The following is a 23,496-nucleotide window of genomic DNA, read 5'->3' on the forward strand; positions in this document are numbered from 1 at the left end:
ATTAATGTGTGTTAATAATGGATAGCAGAAATAGACTGGAAGGTACTTTGTAGTTTAGAAATGTCCTGTAACTTACACCTAGTTGTTTGTAATTCATCTAATATAGTAAATATATTCTACAAGGGGACTTCAGAAAGCTCATGGAAAAATGGAATTAAGTAAATAAATGTTATTTATAAATAAATTTATAAATAGATTAAAATTAAAAATATAAAGTTTATTTCTCAACATAAACTCCATCACTTTACTTTTATAAGTGATGATACACCAACCATTTTGTTTATCCCTAATAACTGAGGGTCCTAGAAATGTAACCATTTCAAAGCAGTTTTTTTTACATTATTAACTGAAGAGTAATGAGTGCCCTTTAAAGATTTTTTTGAGATTGGGAAACAAAAAGAAGGCAGAAGGAGCCAAATCAGGACTGTAAGGTGGATGCCTAATGGTTTCCCATCTGAACTCTCACAAAATTGCCCTTGTTTGATGAGAGGAATGAGCAAGAGGCATTTTTGTGGGTAGAAAAGGACTCTGTGGTGACACTTTCTCAGATGTTTTTCTGCTAAAGCTTTGGCTGACTTTTTCGAAACACTCTCATAATGAGCAGATGTTATCTTTCCTTGGTCCTCCAGAAAATTAACATGCATAATGCCTTGAGCATCCCCAGAAACTGTTGCCATGAGCTTTGCTCTTGACTGGTCCACTTTTGCCTTGACTGGACCACTGCCACCTCTTGGTAGTCATTGCTTTGATTGAGTTTGTCTTCAGGATCATACTGGTAAAGCTATGTTTCATTTCCTGTTACAATCCTTTTAAGAAATGCTTCAGGATCTTGATCCCACCTATTTATTTATTTATTATTTTTCATTTTGTTTTTGAGACGGAGTCTTGCTTTGTCACCCAGGCTAGAGTGCAGTGGCACGATCTCTGCTCACTGCAGTCTCCATGTCCCTGGTTCAAGTGATTCTCCAGCCTCAGCCTCCCAAGTAGCTGGGATTACAGGTGTGCACCACCACACCCGGCTAATTTTTGAATTTTTAGTAGAGACAGGGTTTCGCCATGTTGTCCAGGCTGATCATGTTGTCCAGGCTGCACTCCTGACCTCAGGTGATCCACCTGCCTCGGCCTCCCAAAGTGCTGAGATTACAGGCGTGTTTAAAATTTCCATTGAAAGCTCTGCTCTTGTCTGTAGCTATCTGGGTGCTATGGTTTTGGCACCAGTTGAGTGGAAAGTTTGTTCAGCTTTAATTTTTCAGTCAGAATTGTGTAAGCTGAACAACTTAAGATGTCTGTGGTGTTGGCTATTGTTTATGCTGTTAATTGCAGGTTCTCTTCAGTTAGGGCACGTGACAAGATGAATTTTTTCTCAAAAATCAATGTGGATGGTCTGCTACTACAGGTTTCATCTTCAGCATCACCTTGTTCTTTCTTTAAAAGAGGCATCCATTTGTAAACTGCTGATATTTGGGGCATTGTCCCCATGAACTTTGCTTCACCATTCTTCCATCCAAGCTTTACCATAAATTTGATGTTTTGTTCTTGCTTCAGTTTTTTAGCAGAATTCATGTTGCTCTGATAGGGGTTCTTTTCAAACTGATAACTTACAGTTCTTAGTGCTTCAAATGAGATCCTGTTCATCAAACATGTTATAAGAAGTTAGTATGAGTTTATTTTGGTGCAAAAAACATTGAAATCCATGCATAGTTTTTTTCATGGTACATATTTTCCATGAACTTTTTGAAGACCCCTTGTATGAATGCCAAGGAGAAACGCAGGGTGGGTGGATATCAGTAATAGGATTTTGCAACTGAAATAATTACCATGTTCAAATATTTACCTCCACACCCATTCACTGACATTATTAGATGGTGCACAAAAGTAAAAAGTCTAGTTTTAAAAATTACTTTATAATTTAGATAGAAGATTATTAAAATTTATTTTTAAGAAACAGAGTCTGTCTCTGTTGCCCAAGCTTGAGTGCAGTGGCACAATCACAGCTCATTGTAGCCTCAAACTCCTGGGCTCAACGGATCCACCTGCTTTAGCCTCCTAAGTAGATAGGACCACAGGCATGAGCCACTGCTCCCTGGTAGATTACTTTTAAACTATTTTTTTTTTCCCCCAAAAATGCAACTTAAAGTACAGGATGAATATTTAACCAGTCCATTTAATTTCTTGTCATTGCTTTATTATATGCTGTTTTTGTATTGTTTACAAGGTCTCAGCATCATATGTATATTTTCAAATATGTTCTAAAATGACCTCATCGTTTATTTCTCTAGTTGTTAAAGAAGGTATAGAGGTTTTATTATTTTTTTAAATAGGATGTAGGTTGGATTAGATCTATGAATTATTATTTTGCCTTTAAAACAGGTTATAGATAAGAGAGGGAAAGGTAATTTGGTGACACTACTGGGCAGGAGTCTTAATTATTTAAAGAGGGTGTAAACGAAGGAATGTACAAAAGTAAAAATAGGCAGGGAAGAAAAGACCTGATGGAAGTAACATATCTTTGTCATATGTTTGATTTTAGGAAATTGAGTGTCTAGGATTATAGTGGACAGTCCAATTATATGGGTTACAACAGGAATATATGTATTAGACCTGGCCATTACTTACTGTGTAATGTTGAGTACATGATTTGAACCACTCTCAGTCTTAGCTTCTTTAAAACAGAAGTAGTTTGTAATGTTTGAATTAGTAAGAATAAAGGACACAGTGTCAGATGTTGTTCTAAATAAATGATAAGAAGGAAGCATTATTAGGGCATTAAGTGAGAAGTTAAATAAATGGGAGGGGAAAAAGGCAACACCTTGCTCTTTTTCTCTTTTGGACCTTTTTGGTGACAGACAAAAAGAATGTGTATAGTATATTTAATTATCTGAAAATACAGAGTTGAGCATCCCTAATCTGAAGTTTAAAATGCCCCTACGTCCAAAATATTTTGAGTGTCATTATGGTCTGAGAGCAGACATATTGTGTATGATTGCTGTTTTAAATTTGTTGAGCTGTATTTTATTGCCCAGAATTTGCTCTGTCTTGGTGAATGTTTCATGTAAACTTGAGAAGAATGTGTATTCTGTGGTTGTTGTCTTATGTAGTCTGTAGATGTGCATTATATATCCAGTTGATTGATGGTGCTGTTAAGTTCAACTGTGTCCTTACTCATTTCCTGCTGGCTTCATCTGCCCATTTTTGATAGAGGAGTACGGAAGTCTTCAACTATAATAGTGGATTCGGATATTTCTCCTTGCAGTTCTGTCAGTTTTGCCTTACATTTTTATGCACAGTTGTTAGATCCATACAGATTAAGGATTATAATGTCTTCTTGGAGAATTGACCCCTTTATCATGATGTAAAGCCACCCTATCCCTGGTAACTTTACTTGCCATGAAATTCGCTTTATCTGAAATTAATAACTAGTCTCACTTCATTTTTGTGTTAGCTGATATATTTTTTTCCATCCATTTGCTTTTAATCTATGTGTGTTTGTATATTTAAAGTGGATCTCTTGTAGACAACATATACTTAGGTCTTGGTTTTTAATCCACTCTGACAATCTTTTAATTGGTACATTTAGACCATTGACATTCAGAGTGATTACTGATAGCATTGGATTAATGTCTACCATATTTGCTACTATTTTCTGTTGCCCTTGTTCTTTGTTCTATTTTTTTTTGTCTTCTACTCTTCTTCTGCCTTTTGCAGTTTTAATTCAAAATATCATATGACTCCTTTTTTAGCATGTCAGTTTTACTTCTTTTTTTTGTTGTTGTTCTTTTCAAAAGAGACAAGGTGTCACTTAGTTGCTTAGGCTGGAGTGCAGTGGCATGTCATAGCTCACTGTAACCTCAAACTTCCGGGCTCACGTGATGCTCCTGCCTCAGCCTCCTGAGTAGCTAGGACTACCAAGTGTGTGCCACCAACCCTCAAGCAATGTTTTTTATTTTTTATAGAGAGCAGGTCTTACCATGTTGCCCAAGCTGTCAAACTCCTGGCCTCAAGCAGTCCTCCTGCCTTGGCTTCCCAAAGTATTGGGATTATAGGCATGAGCCACTGTGCCCAGCTGGGTGTGTTTATTTTTTTAAATGGTTGCTCTGGCATTCGCAGTGTACGTTTCCAGCAAATCCAAGTCCACTTTCAGATAACACTGTACCACTTTATGGATGGTGAGATTACTTTATAATGACAAAATAACCCTAATTCTATCCCTTGTATCATTGCTGGCATTATCTCACTTACAAATAAATATAGACACACAAGCATACGTATTTTGGATAAACGGTCATCAGATCAATTAATAAGAAAAATAAAAGTTTTAATTTTACTTTCATTTATTCTCTCTCATTTCTTCTTCCTTTCTTTATGTAGATATGAATTCCAGACTAGTATAATTTTTCTTCTCTCTAAAAAATTTCTTTGAACATTTCTCACAAGGTAGGTCTGTGGCAACAAATTCCCACCCACCTCAGCCTCCCAAAACATTAGGACTACAGGCATGAACCACCTTGCCCAGCCTTAATTTTTGTTTGTTGAGAAAGTTTATTTCTCTTTGGTTTTCGAAGGATAATTTTGCAGGGTTCAGGATTCTAAGTTGGTGGGGTTTTTTCTTCTTAATAAGATATTTTGTCACTGTCTTCTTGCTTGCCTAGTTTCTGAAACACAGTCAGATGTAATTCTTATTATACTTGCTTCCCTGTAGGTAAGATGATTTTTTTTCCTCTGGCTTTTTAAACGACTTTGTGTTTATCTTTTATTTTTTTGTAGTTTGAAAATGATATGCCTACATACAGTTTTTCTGGCATTTATTCTGATCAGTGTTCTCTGAGCTGCTTGGATCTGTGGTTTGGTTTCTGGCATTAATTTGGGGAAGTTTTCAATCATTATTTCAAATATTTCTTCTGTTCCCTTCTTCTCTTTCTGTTATTACCCTTATGCATATTTATGCATATTTACATCTTTTGTAGTTGTCCCCACAGTTTTTGCATATTCTGTTCTGTTGTTTCAGTTTTTTTCTAGTCTTTTTAGTCTGCTTTTTAGTTTTGGAAGCTTTTATTGAGATATCCTCAAGTTCAGAGATTCTTTCCTCAGCCATGTCCAGTCTACTAATAAGCCCACCAACGACATTCTTTATTTTTGTTACAGTTTTTTAAAAAATCTCTAGTGTTTCTTTTTGGTTATTTCTTTGAATTTCTATCTCTTTGCTTATATTGATTGCCCATCTATTCTTGCATACTATCTACTTTATCCATTAGAGTTCTTAGGATATTAATCATAGGGTGTTTTTTTTGTTTGTTTCTTTGTTTGAAACAGGGTTTTGCTTTGTCTCCCAGACTGGAGTGCAGAGATACAATCATAGCTAACTGCAACTTCCGCCTCCTGGGCTCAAGCAGCCCTCCCACCTCAGCCCTCCCCAGTAGCTGGGACCACAGGCATGTGTCAACATGCCTGGCTAATTTTTCGTATTTTTTTGTAGATACGGGGTTTTGTCACGTTGCCCAGGCTGGTCTCGAACTTCTGGGCTGGATACCTGCCTACCTCTGCCTCCCAAAGTGCTGGGATTACAGGCATGAGCCACCCAGAGCCAAGGTCTCAGTCTTTTAGAGAGCTTGTTTATAGATTTTGAACTATATCCTGTTTCTCAGCACCTCACCCCCAGGATGGCTTGAATGACCTATAGTTGGGTATTTTCCTTACCTGATGTAAATAAGGCTCTGCTAAAACCCCAGCAGGTTAGGCTCAGGTTAAATCATTTCTCCGTAGGGCAGACCTTGTTAAGAAGAATGGAATATTCCACCGGGCACGGTGGCTCACGCCTGTAATCCCAGCACTTTGGGAGGCTGAGGCTGGCGGATCACAAGGTCAAGAGATAGAGACCATCCTGGCCAACATGGTGAAACCCCATCTCTAATAAAAATACAAAAAAGTAGCCGGGCGTGGTGGCGCGTGCCTGTAGTCCCAGCTACTCGGGAGGCTGAAGCAGCTTGAACCCGGGAGGCGGAGGTTGCAGTGAGCCAAGACCGCGCCACTGCACTCCAGCCTGGTGACAGAGCAAGACTCCGTCTCAAAAATAAAAATTAAAAATTAAAAAAAGAATGGAATATTCTGGTGTGTTGCAAAATGGCTCCTCTTTCTCCTGCTGCTGGAAGCATGAGGGGATTTTTCTCTTGATATTTACTGTGAGAACCTGGTAGAGCTCCTGGAGGTAAAACAAAAATGTGGGGGCCCCCTCTGATTGGGTACACTTGAAGTTTTTGTTTGTTTGTTTGTTTAGAGCGGTCTCGCTGTTGTCCAGGCTAGAATGCAGCGGCACAACCTTGGCACACTGCAGCCTCAACCCCTGGCCTCATGTGATCCTCCTACCTCAGCCTCCCTGGTAGCTGGGACTGCAGATGTAGCCACCACACCTAGCTATTTTTAAATTTTTTGTAGAGGTGGGGTCTCACTGCGCTTGCCTAGGCTGGTCTGGAAACTCTGGGCTCAAGAGGTCCTCTCGCTTCCACCTCCCAAAGTACTTGGATTGCAAGTATGAGCCATTGCACCCAGCCTCCCCTGGAGATTTTAACCCTCATAGTCGTTCCCACTGTGCCTCTAGCAATTCATCAATTACAGTTCAGGTTTCTTTTTTTTTTTTTTTTTTTTTGAGGCGGAGTCTCGCTCTGCCGGTGCCCAGGCTGGAGTGCAGTGGCACGATCTCTGCTCACTGCAAGCTCTGCCTCCCAGGTTCACGCCATTCTCCTGCCTCAGCCTCCCGAGTAGCTGGGACTACAGGCGCCTGCCACCACACCCGGCTAATTTTTTTGTATTTTTTAGTAGAGATGAGGTTTCACCGTGTTAGCCAGGATGGTCTCGATCTCCTGACCTCGTGATCCACCCACATCAGCCTCCCAAAGTGCTGGGATTACAGGCTTGAGCCACCGCGCCCGGCCAGGTTTCTTATGGAGGTTTGCTGTGTGAGTGTTTCTGCTCTGATTACTTGTGATTCTCTGTATTCACCTTCTGTCTCTCCAGTTTGGGGGCAGCTGTTTGACCTGTGACTTCTCTTAAGGATCTGAGAAAAGTTGTTGATTTTTCAGTTTGTTTAGCTTTTCACTTATTCTTAAGATTGAGTGACAGATTTTTTTTTACATCTTTTTCTATTGTGATAAAATGTATTAATACAAAACATTTATCATTTAAGTGTACAGTTATGTGGCATTAGGTATATTCACACTGTGCAATTAGGAATCTTAAAAGGGAAAAGTCACATACTGTTAAAAGGGTCATACAAGGCTTTATAGAAAGGATTTTTAAGATGAGCTTCTATATATCAATTAAAAGAACATTTCAGTAGAAACATGAGAATATGGTATGATAATTACCAGAAGAAAAATGCAATTAAGTGCTGAACACAGGAAAAAAATCATCAACCTCGCCAATAATCAGAAAAATTGAAGTTAATCATTGTTAACTGTTGGGGGAGTAGCTACCAAATTTGATGAAAACTCAAAAATTGATGATAATTCAGAAATTGAGAGTAGCGACTGGGTGTGGTGGTTCATACCTGTAATTCTAGCAGTTTGGGAGGCTGAGGCAGGCAGATCACCTGAGCTCAGGAGTTTGAGACCAGCCTGGCCAACATGACGAAAGCCCATCTCGACTAAAAATATTATAATTAGCTGGGCCTGGTGGTGGGCGCCTGTAATCCCAGCTACTCAGGAGGCTGAGGCAGGAGAATCACTTGAACCTATGAGGTAGAGGTTGCAGTCAGCCGAGATCATGTCACTGCACTCCAGCCTGGGCAACAGAGCAAGACTCCCATTTCAAAAAAAAAAGAAAGAAAGAAATTGAGAATAGCAAACATTGGTAAGGATATAGAAAACTAGTGTTTCTAGGTCCATTAAGGGGAGGGTAAGCTGGTGAAGCCTATTTTGGAAGGCAGTTTGGCCACTTCTAGTAGAATTGATAAATGTATGTACTCTTTGACCCAGCATGTCAAGTTTAGGGATCTTTCCGTAAAAATACTTGCATATGTGCATAAAATAGTATGTCCAAGTATGCAACAATTTTTGTGAAACAACCTAAAATAGCTTATTAGTAAGGAGACGTTACATAACTGGTTACCTAAAAGGAAATAGATGTGGAGGGGAGAAAGTTTTGCTTTTTCATTTTATACCTGTATGCAGAAAAGAGTGACATAGCAGGCCTAAGACTACTATCCTTAGAAAGGCCTGCTTATGATGTTATCCCTTGGCTGGTGTCTGGGAACTTAGACTTTTGGGAGAATTTCCATTATCCCCTGATAAGAGTGGTTCACTGTGCCCAAATTGTACAAACAATGTGGTTTATGGGCTGGGCCCAGTGGCTCAATCGTGTTGTCTCAGCCCTTTGGGAGGCTGAGGCAGGAGGATTCCTTGAGGCCAGCCTGGGCCACATAGTAAGACCTCCTCTCTACAAAATATGTTTTAAAATTAGCCAGATGTCATGGTGTGCACCTGTGTAGTCTTAGCTACTTGGGAAGCTGAGGCGGGAAGATAACTTGAGTCCATTAGTTTGAAGTTGCAGTGAGCCATGATCATGCCACTGCACTCCAGCATGGGTGGCAGAACAAGACTCTGTCTCTGAAAAACAAAAACAAAAGATAATATGGTTTATGTTGAACATATATTTTTTTTCTGGGAGTCTGGAATTTTGGTATATTGTTAGGCAGTGTGCCTGTGTAACCAGCCTCCTATAAAAGCCATAGGCACTTTATTTCTAATGCACTTCCCTTGTGGACAACATTTCACACGTGTTGTCACAACTTATTTCTGCAGGAATTGAGAGGGTCCTGTGTAATTTCATTAGAAGAGGATTTTTGAAAGCATGTGCCTAGTTTCTTCTGGACTTTGCCTCTTGTGCCTTTCTCTTTGCTGCTTTCACTTTGTATCCTTTAGCTGTAATAAATGATAGCTCTGAGTATGGTGATATGTTGGATCACTTGATATGTTGAGTTTTTTTACATGTGTGTATTATCTGACCCCTTTATTGTGCCCATTTTCCCTTGATGGTGAAAGATTGACAGCTTTCCTTGGTAACATTGTAGGTGATATAATGAAGAAGTGAATCCAAAAGTAAGTGTCTTTAGGTATGTTATTTAGGACGAGGAGATACTACTTAGGTAAATTATTTTAAATTACACTTCAGTTTTTCATTACCTTCATGTCAATAGGATGGTAAACAACAGATGTTAAATTTCAAATAGGATTTTAAGTTTATGCTCTCTAATTTTATAAATTATATTACATAAACTTAATGAACTGAATGTGAAAATAGGGTGCCAATTCACTGTGTGATGTTCTGAATGGGTTATCAATGCCTATTATGTCTAGCAGACTTGCCCTGCTTTATTGAATGTGTATTTGGAAGACACTAGGCTCTGTGGAGGAAGAAAAAGAAATAGATTATTGTCTGTGAGGCAGTGAATTATAATCTTGGGTGGTGGCAGCATTGGTAGTGATGGGATAAAACGTGTAAACATGATAGATATAAAAGGCAGGAATGATAAGTACTATATGACTAGGACATGTTTTTGGAATATATGCCTCATTAGAGCAGGGATTTTGTCCTGTTCACCTCTGTATCACTAGCACCTAAAACAGTCCCTGGGCATAGGATAGGTTAGGTGAAGTTAATGTGAAGCCAGCCGTCATCATAAAAGTGATAATTGAGTCTGAAGAGGAAGCTCTTTTTATTATAAATATCTGAATCCAGTGTGTCAGCAAACTTAAAAATATTTTTTGGGAATATCATAACAGTTAATTCATGAATAGGTCAGAGCTGTCCAATGTTATATGAATATTGTGTGACCTGGTAATCTGAGATACTTTAACGGCACTTGCCTGCAGCTAGCTGTTCTTTTTGATACTGGATAGGACCTTTAATTCTGTACAAACAACTATAGAGGGTTTCTTTCCATTTAAAATTTTTTTTTTTAAATTGTGGTAAAATACGTGTAACATAAAACCTATCATCTAAGCCATTTTTTAAGTGTACAGTTAAATAGTGTTGAGTACATTCACATTGTTGTATAAACAATCTCTAGAACTCTTCTCATCTTGGAAAGCTAAAACTCTGTTCCCATTAAACCACCCTCTTTATTCCAAATTCATTCTCCTCCTTCTTCCAACCCCTAGCACCATTCTATTACACTTTCTGTCTGTATGGATTTGACAATTCTAGGTGCCTCATATAATTAGGATTATAAAATACTGTCTTTTTGTGACCGGTGTATTTCAGTTAGCATAATGTCCCCAAGGTTCATCCATGTTGTAGTATGCGTCAAAATCTTCCTTTTTAAAGGGTTGAATAATACTGCATTGTATGTATATACTACATTTTGTTTATCCATTTGCCCATTGCATGACACTTAGAGTTGCTTCCACCTTTTGGCTATTGTGAATGCTGCTGCTATGAACATGGTTGTACAAATATCTGTTCGAGACCGTGCTTTCCGTTCTTTGGGGTATATACTCAAAAGTGGAATTGCTGAATCATATGACAATTCTACTTTTACTTTTTGAGGAACCACCATACTGTTTCCTATAGTAACTGCACCATTTTACATTTCGCAGCAGAGCACAAGGGTTCCAGTTTCTCCATATCCTTGCCAATACCTGTTATTCTCCCTTTTCTTTTTTCTTTTTTCTAAATAGAGATGAAGTTTTGCTGTGTTGCCCAGACTAGTCTTGAACTCAAGTGGCACAAATGATCCTCCTGCCTTGGCCTCCCAAAGTGTTTGGGTTATAGGTGTGAGCCACTGTGCCCAGCCTACTTTGGTTTTTTGATAGTAGCCATCACAATGATTCGAGTGGATTGCTAAGTCATATAGGAATGTAAAATTGTGTCTGTTGAATCATCTATATGAAATACTTCATAGGAACTGAAGCTATTAAGTTTTTGATGCGTGTTGGAGATTATTGGTGACTTGCTAAAAGTAATTTTAGTAGGGTAATAAAGGAAGAAAATGAAATTTTCAGAGGGTTCAGGAGTTAGTGGTTCACCAGGAAGTGTAGTTTCTCTTTAGAAAGTTTGGTCAGCTGACCACAGCATTGTGGCAGTCTGGCCTTGCAAAAAATAACTTTTTTCCATATACTGGTAAATAAGTATTGAGCTCTCTTAAACTACACAAGTGACTCTTTTCCTGTACTATATTTGTTTTTGCAGAGAGAAGTGTGAATTCTGAACCTCTGCTACTAATTTGGGAGTCTTTGTTTTATTTTTGTAATTGGAGGTAAAAAGAATTGATGTAATTGTGGCTTAATATGTTAACACTGGAACTTAATATTCTCAATTTTACTGTATTTTTATTTTATTTTATTTTATTTTATTTTATTTATTTATTTATTGAGACAGAGTCTCACTCTGTTGCCCAGGCTGGAGTGCAGTGGTGCAATCTCGGCTCACTGCAACCTCTGCCTCCCGGGTTCAAGCGATTCTCCTTCCTCAGCCTCCTGAGTAGCTGGGATTACAGGTGCACGTCACCACATCCAGCTAATTTTGTTTTTAGTAGAGATGGGGTTTCACCACCTTGGCCAAGCTGGTCTCAAACTCCTGACCTCAGGTGATCAGCCCACCTCGGCCCCAAAGTGCTGGGATTACAGGCGTGAGCCACTGCACCCAGCCTACTGTATGTTTTTATTATGTATTATGAGATAATGAGATTAGTGATGGATTCCTTTGTAATACTTTGGGTGTCTGGGTTTGGCAGAGTATGCCCCTATGAAGACTAAGTGGGACTATAGTGATTGTGTTTTCTTAAATCAGAGTCAGGATGCATAACCAGATGAAGGAAGACATAGTCGGGAGTCATACTTTTAATATCTAGATTTTGGAGTTTTAGGCTAATTTACTGTAGGGACAAAGTATTTGAAATTGGGATTGGCGGAACATCAGTGGAACCAGCAATTGCTAAGTTAAATATATAGAGGGACATTAGATAACAGATGATGAGGAAATGGGTAAAAGAAAGTGAGGACCTTGTGAGTTAAAACAAAAATAATCAAACCTGGAACACTTTCCATTTATTGTATTGGATATCTTCATTTCAATAAAATTAATGTATATGACAAAATTTTAATTTTACTATCCTCCTAGTTCAAGTGGGATTCTACTTTTATTTCCATAAAAATATGCTTTCAGGATAGGGAAAGGGTAAACTTGCATTATAAGTTTGTATTTTCTCACCAAGGGACAGGAGAGAAGAAAAAAAATCATTTGCTTATTGTCTAGGCTATGCAAAAGAAAAAGAACAGCCTTGTTTTTTTATTACATTTTTTTCATTTAGTGTATGATTTGCCATATTTATTATTTTAAAACATAAAGTCTGTAGTACAAGGTTTTATTTAAAAACATTCTCAAAATTAAGGACTATTGCTACACATATTCAGGGAAGATTATCTAGCTATATTGGAGAGATCTCCTTTGCTGGTAGTTGATGGAACCTAGGAATTGAACCCCAGCTTCTCTGACTTAAAGCTGCCTTATTGTGAAGTAGAAATGAAGTGTAAGCAATATATTCTTAAGTATACTGGTCAATTTTGATTTACATAGAAGACCTAAACAGTTTATTTACTCTCTACTATTTGTTACGGGGTTATGCTGATAGTAGCTAGTACTAATAGAAGAAGATATTGTCTAAATCAGGGAATTCATGTTCTATCAGGGATGGCATATGTGCATATCTAAATAATTGCTGTACACTGGGATATGTTCTAGATAAGAGGTATATATAAAGTAGCTAGAGATGAGGTATATATAAAGTAGATAGAGAGATGGTGGGCCTATATGCCAGTACTACTATCAGGAAAAATTTCATGAAGATGATTTCTGTATTGGGCTAGTAGAAAGCAGGGAGTTTGCTTGGCAGACAATTGGGGAATAAGTAAAGCATAGATTTTGACATGAGCAAAGCACAGAATCATTTTATTACCCCAAGACTCATAAGACTGGCCCTGTTTACTTCAAAGTTACTTTCTTTATTATCAATCCTGAATTAGCTTCAAATGAGGAGGCATAGCCACGCATTTCTGAAAAAAAAAAAATGGGAGAGAATTAGTCTGTTATACAGCAGTGGGTGAACAGTGAGCAAAGATAGGAAGATGAATTTTGATAGGCAGAGTTGCATATTTTGCAACTAAAGGTAGACATTGCAGTTGTGTAGTTGAAAGACCCTTTGGTTATTTTAGCTGCTTATAACCATTATTGTTAGTAATGTGTGTTTTTTCTTTTTTTTTGAGGTAGAGCTCTGTTGCCCATGCTGGAGTGCCGTGGTGCGATCTCGACTCACTGCAACCTCAGCCTCCTGAGTAGCTGGGACTATGGGCACACGCCACCAGGCTCGGCTAATTTTTGTATTTTTTAGTAGAGATTAGGTTTCACCATGTTGGCCAGGCTGGTCTTGAGCTCCTGACTTCAAGTGATCTGCCCACCTCAGCCTCCTAAAGTGCTGGGATTACAGGCGTGAGCCACTGTGCCTGGCCCATATGCATATTTTTATATAAGTGTGTTTGTAAAGTTAGAGAGAGAACAGTGATAATACAGTGTTACTTTGAGACAGTGTAGTGTTACTTTGGCTGAAGTTATACTCTGATTTTACTGTATGCTGCTATTAATTTGTATTTGGGGTTTTAAGAAACTTTGGTTGGGTTATCATGCATCTTGTAGGGTAAAATTAACACTATTAAGATGGTGTGGTTTTTCTGACTGAGGACAGTTAAAATTTTTAAATATAAAGCCAGATGAATTTATGTATTTAACAGTGGTTATTGAATGCGAACTATGTCCCAAACCTGCCACCTTTTAAAATTCAGATGAATTCTCCAGTAACTGCCTCAGAAATTTTCTGGAGCAATTAGGTAAAAGGAGTATGATTTTATGGGTTAGGTAGCCTTAATGTTTTGCCACAACATAACTCTTAAGCTTAAAGTAATTTCCGTTTTTATTTACTATACAAGGTATAGTTTTAATATTTCTATATTCTTATGTGCGTATTTACTAAAAGTTGTGTCTTATGAAACTCATACTGTGTTTTGTTGTTGTTGTTGTTGTTGTTGTTGTTGTTTTTGAGATGAAGTCTCATTCTGTCACCAGGCTGGAGTGCAGTGGCGTGATCTCGGCCCACTGCAACCTCAGCCTCCCGAGTAGCTTGGATTACAGGAACATGCCACCATGCCCAGCTAATTTTTGTATTTTTAGTAGAGATGGGGTTTCACCATGTTGGCCAGGATGGTCTCGAACTCCTGATCTCGTGATCTACCAGCCTTGGCCTCCCAAAGTTCTTGGATTACAGGCATGAGCCACCGCACCCAGCTGAAACTCTACTGTGTTTGGGGCAGTGGTGTGTGGTCTAATAACAGAGCATGAGAGATCTTCAACTTTGATATTTAATTTCTATATATCACATCTTACTCCAAAAGGAATTTTAGTTAGCTTAATTTCCATTTTAGTGCTGTTTCTTTTTGTGTTAATTTATTGTTTTCTTAATTGTCCTGATTTAAAATCCAGCCAACAAATTAATTTAACACTTGTCTGTCTAAATGTATTTTCACTTCAAAGACTGTTCAGTGAATATGAAGAGAATTAGCTATATTTTGCTAACAAGATTTGCTGATGGGGAGAAGAGCAAGATAAAAGAACAAATCATGGATGAATGTTAGATTTTTGGCTTGAACTACTGTTGAGTGGTGGTGCTATTTGAGCATGTTTGTGATGCCCATTGCACATCCAGTGGACAGGCCAATAGACAGCTCTTTGACTCTGGAGAGATTTAACAAACTTCAAACATTCTCAGGAACTTAGATGAACAATGAATTCTTCCACCCTTTTAAGAACTTGAATCTTGACACGCAAATGGATATCTTAAAGTCACATTGCATGTGATATTGGAGGCTTTTGAGAATCCATTTATCGATTTAGGATTAGGGGAATACAAATTCAGTGTTTTAAGAAATAAAATAAAAGCTGTTTAAAGCAAAGTGAATATTAAACTTGAATTTTGTTTGCATCAACAATTCTAAATATTAAAAATGTTTCTCTGACGTGTCTGAGAAGGCTCAATAAACAATTCTTCAATTTGTAATGAGAGTTTTGCTTTGCATTAGCTATTGGTCTATAAAGTCCAATAAGGTAGTCTAATCTCTGCCTTCAGTTTTATAGATTAGTGGACAAGACGGACAAGTACTGAAATACTTATGAAATACTTTTAAATGACAATAGAACAATGTAGTATGGACTCATTGCAGAGGGCTGAGGAGCAGTAAAGGAGGGAAGGTTCAAGAAAGCCTTCATAAAGGAAGTAACACTTTAACCAGAGCCCTGCTCACCAGTAAGAGCAAAAATTGTGCAACCTTGATGTTTAAGAAGTGGAGGGTTACTGCTAGTAGTAGTGGTGGTGAGTAATTCTATATGACTGAAGCATCAAACTCTAATAAGAGCATTATAAAAACAGGCTAGAAAATTGGACAGGCAGCATTCAACATATCTTATAATTAAACATTTGGTAGTTTATGTTCGAGGTGATAGACACATAGGAGAGTTTTTAAATGTGGGACTAAAATGGTCAGACTCGACTTATTAGAACAGTAATAAAGGAATGCAGTTATTTTTGGAATTCATTTATGTGACTTTTTAAAGACCTCTGGGGTAGGCTGGCACAGTGACTTGTGGCTGTAATCCCAGCACTTTGGAAGGCTAAAGTGGGCAGATTGCTTTGGTCCAGGAGTTCGAGACCAGGCTGGACAACATGGCGAAACCCTGTCTCTACAAAAAATACAAACAATTAACCAGGCATGGTGGTGCATGCCTGTAGTTCCAGCTACTCGCTGAGGGACACTGAGGTGGAACAATCACCTGAGCCCAGGAGTTTAAGGCTGCAGTGAGCTGTGATTGCACCGCTGCATTCCAGCCTGGGCAACAGAGTGAGACCCTGTCTCAATAAAGATCTTTAGGGTAGACTTAATTGCAAATGTCTTTCTTAAAAGATTTGTTTGCTTAGCTTTTTTTTTTTTTTTTGAGACGGAGTCTCGCTCTGTCTCCCAGGCTGGAGTGCAGTGGCGCGATCTCGGCTCACTGCAAGCTCCGCCTCTCGGGTTCACGCCATTCTCCTGCCTCAGCCTCCCGAGTAGCTGGGATTACAGGCGCCCATAACCGCGCCCGGCTAATTTTTTTTTGTATTTTTTTAGTAGAGACGGGGTTTCACCGTGGTCTCGATCTCCTGACCTTGTGATCCGCCCGCCTCGGCCTCCCAAAGTGCTGGGATTACAGGCGTGAGCCACCGCGCCCGGCCTGCTTAGCTTTTTTTTAAAAAAAGTCACACATGATAAAGGGTGTGGTGGGTACTTATAACTTAATACAGATATCATTTAGCTATATTTTTGCCCAGTTAATACAGTAAATGATTAAAAATTATTTCTTGCTTTAGGATTATATGAAATAATTATATTACATAATAAATTAATTATTAGTGTTTAGTGCTATTCTTATACAGTCTATGAATAAGGTTTCTTAGTATATTATATCATGTTTCTCAATAATACCTAATTTTTTTCTGTTTCTTTCCTAGTAATGGCTTCGTCAGAGACAATATAATAGTGGTCAGGAAGTTAAAATGAAATTATATGTGTAGATACTTTCTGTTTCATAGAGTTTAAATGAACTTTGGTGCTACTTCTATTCAAGAACTATTTAGACATTAATGTTGTTGTGTTGGAAAAAAAAAAAAAAAAAGGCCGGGCGCGGTGGCTCGCGCCTGTAATCCCAGCACTTTGGAAGGCTGAGGCGGGCGGGCGCTTTTAGTCCCAGCTTCTGGGGAGTCTGAGGTGGGAGAATGGCGTGAACCTGGGAGGAGGCAGAGCTTGCAGTGAGCGGAGATCGCGCCAGGGCACTCCAGCCTGGGCGACAGAGCGAGACTCTGTCTCAAAAAAAAAAAAACTGCTCTAGGTCGAATCAGATCTTAATCTGGCAGTAATTTTGTACCTGCAGAGTTTATAGTTTAACAGGGTAAATAAGAAGTATTCTCTTTATGTATTTATCATAAAAGTAAGAAATGTAAGTGTTCTAAGAGTACATATTAAGGTAAAAGAATTCAGAGGGGAAGATTATGTCTGAATGAAGGGCATCAGAAACTCTGTAGGAGCTAGGGTTTAAAATTAAAAGATAAGTAAGATTTGGAGGTGTGCAAGTGGGGAGACCACCAAGAGGCAAAGAGAAAGCATACACAAAGACACAGAAAGATGATTATCATGGGATTTTTTTTTAAGTAGAATCTTAGCAACTTTTAAAAAGGCAAATTATCAGGCAATTACCACGTCAGACTACTGAATCAGAAACTTTAGGGGTGAGGCCTAGCAATGTGGTCCTCCAGGTGATTCTGAAGCACACACAAATTTGACAAACTGCTTTGCAATTTCAGGCAGATAAATTGACTGGAATACGCAACTCTTTCTGATCTTTTATCTAGGAAAGGTTTTAAAGAAATAAATTTAGTAACAACATTTAAATAGTTCCAGTAATTAGTTCAATAATAACAGTTAACATTTATTGAGCCATTTTATGTACCAGACCTTTTGCTGAGTGAAGGTTATTATCTCTGTTTTATAGATGAGATACAGAGAAGTTAAATATGTTAATTGTCACAGAGCTAAGAAAATACCAGATCCAGAATTTTAATTTATGTAGCTTACTATAAAGCTGACATTTTTTGGTGGGAAATAAGTTCCAACTTGAAGATACCTTTTTAAAGTGCAAAACAAAGTTTTTACTTGTTTAACGGACCACTTTTGTATCTCTGATGGGCATGAAAATTGCAAAGAATACTACTTTTGTAGATTTTTGTTTTAATAGAGCATTCTCCATTTTAAACTTTAATATAGAAAGCATTTTAAGAAATGGTGTGCTAGGCTTTAAGAAAACTGGACAAATGAAAATCCAAGCTTAGATAAGTTTTTGGACACAGAAGTTCTCAAGATTCATTGAGAAATGTAAAGTCATTTCACATAAAAGCTTTGTTTTGCACATTTCTCAAAAACATAATTTGTCATGTAAAAGAAGAAAAGTTTGGAGTGGGTCGGGCGTGGTGGCTCACACTTGTATTCCCCAGCACTTTGGGATGTTGAGGCAGGAGGATTGCTGGAGCCCAGGAGTTTGAGACCAGCCTCTGCAACATACATGGGGAGACCCCACCCTACAAAAAAAAATAATAATAATTAGCTGGGCGTGGTGACATGAGCTGTGGTTCCAGCTACTTTGGAGGCTGAGGCAGGAGGATCATTTGAACATGGGAGATTGAAGCTGTGGTGAGCCATGATCATGCCACTGCATTTCAGTTTAGACAACAGAGTGAGACCCTGTCTGTGAATGAGTGAATGAATGAATGAATGAATGAATGAATGAAAAAGAAAAGCTTAGAGTGATTGTACCAGGCATTCCTGAGATACGTTCACATTTTGTAATTAAACTCAACCACTCTTTGTACTTATATTTTTTCTCACCGACATTGACCTAAGATATATTCCTTTTCCCTCTGTGTTTCTGCAACTATTTAAGTTGATATCCTTCTCTAAGTCAGATTCAAATATAATATTTTGAAATGCACTGATACTATAAATATCTAAAAATACATCTTTTCAGATACTTAATCTTTGAGCAGAGAAAATACAAAAGTTTTAATTAAATATGCAAGATGTGTGTATAAGTAACCATGAGGATCTTTGTTAATATGGAGTAACGACATCATAAACAATCTTTTCTACTTTCCTTTTTTATTTACGTTCAATTTTTTGAACAGGCAATACAGTCATACAGTCCAAAAGCTATGAAAAGACATAGTAATGTCCCATTCCCATCTGTTTCCCTTAGGTACCCATTTCTCTTCCTCATAGACACATCCTTTGTTAATAGTTTTTCTTCCAGAGATGATACATGCATATGTACAAGCAAATACAAATATGTTTTTATTTCTTTTTAACACCAATAGTAGTATTATTACATATATAAATACTACACTGTATATATAATGTAATATACACTATTATGTTTCCTGCTTTTTACATTTATACTCAATATGTATTTTTCAGATATTGTCATCTCACTACATATTATAAAAAGCTAACTCATTTGTTTTTCAGCTCTCTCATATTTGATGGTATGAATAAAACATTTAGCCAGTCTTTTATTAAGAGGTTTCTTTGATCGTTTGTAGATTTTTTGCTATTACTAACAGTGCCGCAGTGGTTGGGCGCATGGCTCACACCTTTAATCTCAGCACTTTGGAAGACTGAGGCGGGTGGATCACCTAAGGTCAGGAGTTCAAGACCAGCCTGGACAACATAGTGAAACCCTGTCTCTACTAAAAATACAAAAATTAGCTGGGCCTGATGGCACGCATCTGTAATTCCAGCTCCTCAGGAGGCTGAGGCAGAAGAATCGCTTGAACCCCGGAAGCAGAGGTTGCAATGAGCCGAGATCGCACCACTGCACTCCAGCCTGGGCAACAGAGCAAGATCCTGTCTCAAAACAAACAAACAAACAAAAAAGTGCTGTGGCATGTAACTTTGAAGATAAATCATTTCATGTGTGTCCCATTTTTATCTGGAGGACAAAGTTGTAGAAGTACAGTTCTTGGATTGAGGGGTACATTTGTAATTACCAAATTATTCTCCTTAGGGGTTGGTTGGGCTAATATGTTGTTTTCCACCAACATTGTATTGAAGTTCTGATTTCCCGTACTCTCATCAATAACCAATTTACGTGTTTTTTTGTTTGTTTTTTTTTTTTTTAGTTTTTATAGAGACAGGGTCTTGCATTGTCAAACAGGCTGGTCTTGAACTCCTGGCTTCAAGCAGTCCTCCCACTTTGGCCTCCCAAAGTGCTAGGATTACAAGTGTGAGCCACCATGCTCAGCCCCCACTTACTTTTGAATACAGTTTTTCCTCTGACACACGTATATATTTGGAGAACTCTATTACCACAGGAAATCACAAGAAATAGCATCATAAATGTGGGGAATTTTACTTTGACATTGTGCCAGTGCAGAGTAAGATTCTAGTAAATCTTCATCATAAAGAAAAAATGTATAACTGTTGTAGGTCTCTAGTATTGTGATGATAAAATTTAGTAGTTTTTCAAAGAAAAAGAAAAGGTTTATAGACAGTTTTAGTTCCTTAAATATCAGCATCACAAGTAGCAAAAATAAAGTAATGAGAAAGTTAAATTTTACCAGACTTATTTTTCGTTTTATTTGTATTTAATAATTTGTTGAATGGTAAAACCAAAATGCTTTCAATATGTCTTGAGGCCTGAAAGAAAGTTCCTTTGAAATTAAATTTCAGCAATGTAGTTGTGTAGAATTTAAACAATTCACAATACTGACTTTCAGTGCTTCTGAAAGCAGGAAGTGTATTACTGACACACAGAAATATTCCAGCCCAAAGAACATCCCTACTGCCATATGTGGTAAGAATTTGTCACTAACCCACAAACTACTTCTGTAATGCAGTGAATAAGCAGAATTGGTCTTTGTTGGACATTTCCAATTCAATATGAAAGAACTTTGTTTTGCAATGTCTTGTACGTAATTATTAGCTTATGCCTTGGGAGAAAGCCTGGCACATCATGGGTGCGTGCTCATGGTTTATTGAGAGAAGAAATAAAGAAACCTGTACATAATTCTTTTAGGCATGATTTTAGAACTTGGTTATTGTGACCCTTAGTTAAAACACTGAAATTTCTCAAATATGTTAAAGACTGAGTTAAATATTCTGACTCAGTTTATTAATGATATCTTTAAATTATATTACTTTTATTCTGTTTTCTCTCTTTGCTGCTTATGTGAAATAAATATGAATCTTATGTTTCCACTTATGCTATAAAAGAAATTATCCTTGGGGTTAATTATTAAGGGATGGGAAAATTAAGAGCTCAGAGACAGGAAAATGAGTTGTGAGGAATTGGGGTCACCAGATTTCATTAAAAATTTTAAAATATCACTGTTTCTCTCAACTTTAATTTTTATTTTTTGTATTTTAAGCGGTTAAGAAGATTGTCTACCAAATATAGAACAGAGAAGATATATCCCACAGCCACTGGAGAAAAAGAAGAAAATGTTAAAAAGAACAGATACAAGGACATACTGCCATGTAAGTTTCAAATGCTCTTGACAAAATACATAGAAATGCTAATTAGCCTTTTGTAACCTAACTAGTTTTATTCTTCCTGACTTTCACTGTTAAGGAGGTAGTAATTAACCTGTCTTTCAAAGTACACGAAAAAGATACAATTCTTAATTTTGCTTTTTGTTTTTCCTTCTGATCCTAATTTTTGTTTAATTTTTTTCCTTTAAGTATCTTAGTTGCTGTAATTCTAAATTACTTTTAAATACTGTAAATCCAAGTGAAAATATCTTTTGTGAACTCTCTGTTCAAAGACGTTATTTCATTAAAATAATAAAGACAACTGAATACATTTTATAAAATGCTAACAATATTGATTTTTCATATATCTATTCACAAGAACCCTAATTGATTAATTGTGCATGAGAAAATGAAGCCTAGGATGACTCAAACATCTGTGTGTGTACTATTCTCAGCAATCTGAGTATGTGTCTCTAAGTATATGTCTTAGATTGATTGCATTACACGCTAATATTTTAATTATTTATTTATTTATTTATTTATTTAGAGGTGGGGGTTCTCACTGTGTTCCCCAGGCTGGTCTCAAACTCCTGAGCTCATGTGATCCTCCCACCTCAGCCTCCCAAAGTGTTGCGATTACAGGTGTGAGCCACTGCGCCTTGTCTGTATTCTTAAATAGCATAGTTTTCTGGCAAAATAACTTTAACTCTGAAAGTATACTTAAAGTGTGCCATCACTTTATCCAATAAAAGCTATACGTCACACTTGCTATCTTTTAAAGCTGCCAGTCGTCTTTTTTCTCAAGTAGTTTGAAATATCTACATTCCATTACGTCATTTCCTCAATTCTCATTCGGTCTTAAAGGTTTTTCTCTCTAAAGTGTTCTTAAAGTTCTTGGTGACTTTTTTTTTTTTTTTTTTTTTTTTTTTTTTTTTTTTTTGGTGACAGACTCTTGCTCTGTATCCCAGGCTGGAGTGCAGTGGTGGGATCTTGGCTCACTGCAACCTCCACCTCCCAGGTTCAAGCGATTCTTGTGCCTCAGCCTCCTGAGAGCTAGGACAGCTCTAATACAGGTGCCTGCCACCACACCCAGCTAATTTTTTGTATTTTAGCAGAGACAGGGTTTCCCCATGTTGCCCAGGGTCCAGTGGCTTTTTAATTGCCAGATTTGTTTATTCTAACAGGAAGGATATTGATTATTCAAGAATGTTGAACTATTTTGATGCCATTGATCAATCCCTATTTTTGAAATTTTCTTCTTCCATGATAACTCTTTTAAAACACCTCTTCCCTCTCATCTCTTTCCCTCTTTTCTCCACTAACTTCTTTGCCTCAATTTAATCCTTCATTCTTGTGTTGTTCTATATTATTATCAGCTGTGGGATGTGTGGATAGCCTGTGTTGGCAGAATTAACAAGTGGCAACATCGCATAATGGTAAAGCGTTCTGATTCTGGAAGTTGAAATCCTGACTCCACCACTTGCTAGCTATATGACCTTGGACTGATCCTCTCTGTGCCTTGGTTTTGCCATCCTTAAAATGGAGATTATAATAGTACTTTTTAGGATTATCTGCACAATAGACAGGTTAATATTAAATGCTTAAAAGTGTACTTAGTGGCCGGGCATGGTGGCTCATGCCTATAATCCCAGCACTTTGGGAGGCCGAGATGGCTGGATCACGAGGTCAGGAGTTCGAGACCAGCCTGACCAACATGGTAAAACCCCGTCTCTACTAAAAATACAAAAATTAGCCAGATGTGGTGGAGCGTGTCTGTAATTCCAGCTACTCAGGAGGCTGAGGCAGGAGAATTGCTTGAACCCAGGAGGCGGAGGTTGCTGTGAGTCGAGATTGCGCTGTTGCACTCCAGCCTGGGCGACAGAGTGAGACTCCATCTCAAAAAAAAAAAAAAAAAAAAAGGGGGGGTACCTAGCACGTAGTAACCAGTCATTAAGCTTTTGCAAAATATAGTCCACTTTTCTTACCCGTTGTCTTAGTCTGTTCAGGCTGCTGTTAGAGAAATACCATGAACAGGGTCGCTTATTAATAACAGACATTTGTATCTTAAAGTTCTAGAGACTGGGAAGTCTAAGATGAAGGCACCAGCAGATTTGCTGTCTGGTGAAGGGTCACTCTGGTTCATACATGGTACCTTCTCACTGCACCTCACATGGTGGAAGGGGCAAACAAGCTCCCTTGGGCCTCTTTGTTTAGTAAAGACTGGTAATCCCATTCACAAGGTATGACCTAATCGTCTCCTAAAGGCCCTACCACTTAATACTATTGCATTGGAATTTATGTTTTATCTTATGAATTTGGGACGGACACAAATATTCAGACCATAGCACCAGTC

At 37.9% G+C, this 23,496-nt stretch overlaps 1 protein-coding gene across 3 annotated transcripts in view; it reads left to right on the forward strand.

The window, feature by feature from the left end:
• LOC105475366 (protein tyrosine phosphatase non-receptor type 12) overlaps positions 1-23,496 on the forward strand; it is a 105,519-nt gene that overhangs the window by 13,105 nt on the left and 68,918 nt on the right. For all 3 annotated transcript variants that reach the window (XM_011730556.3, XM_011730557.3, XM_011730558.3), the window contains exon 2: positions 21,041-21,149. In XM_011730556.3, coding sequence (XP_011728858.2) covers positions 21,041-21,149 — 109 coding nt within the window. The remainder of the gene's footprint in view (positions 1-21,040; positions 21,150-23,496) is intronic.

The sequence above is a fragment of the Macaca nemestrina genome, chromosome 4, assembly GCF_043159975.1.
Source record: "Macaca nemestrina isolate mMacNem1 chromosome 4, mMacNem.hap1, whole genome shotgun sequence".
Lineage (NCBI taxonomy): Eukaryota > Metazoa > Chordata > Mammalia > Primates > Cercopithecidae > Macaca > Macaca nemestrina.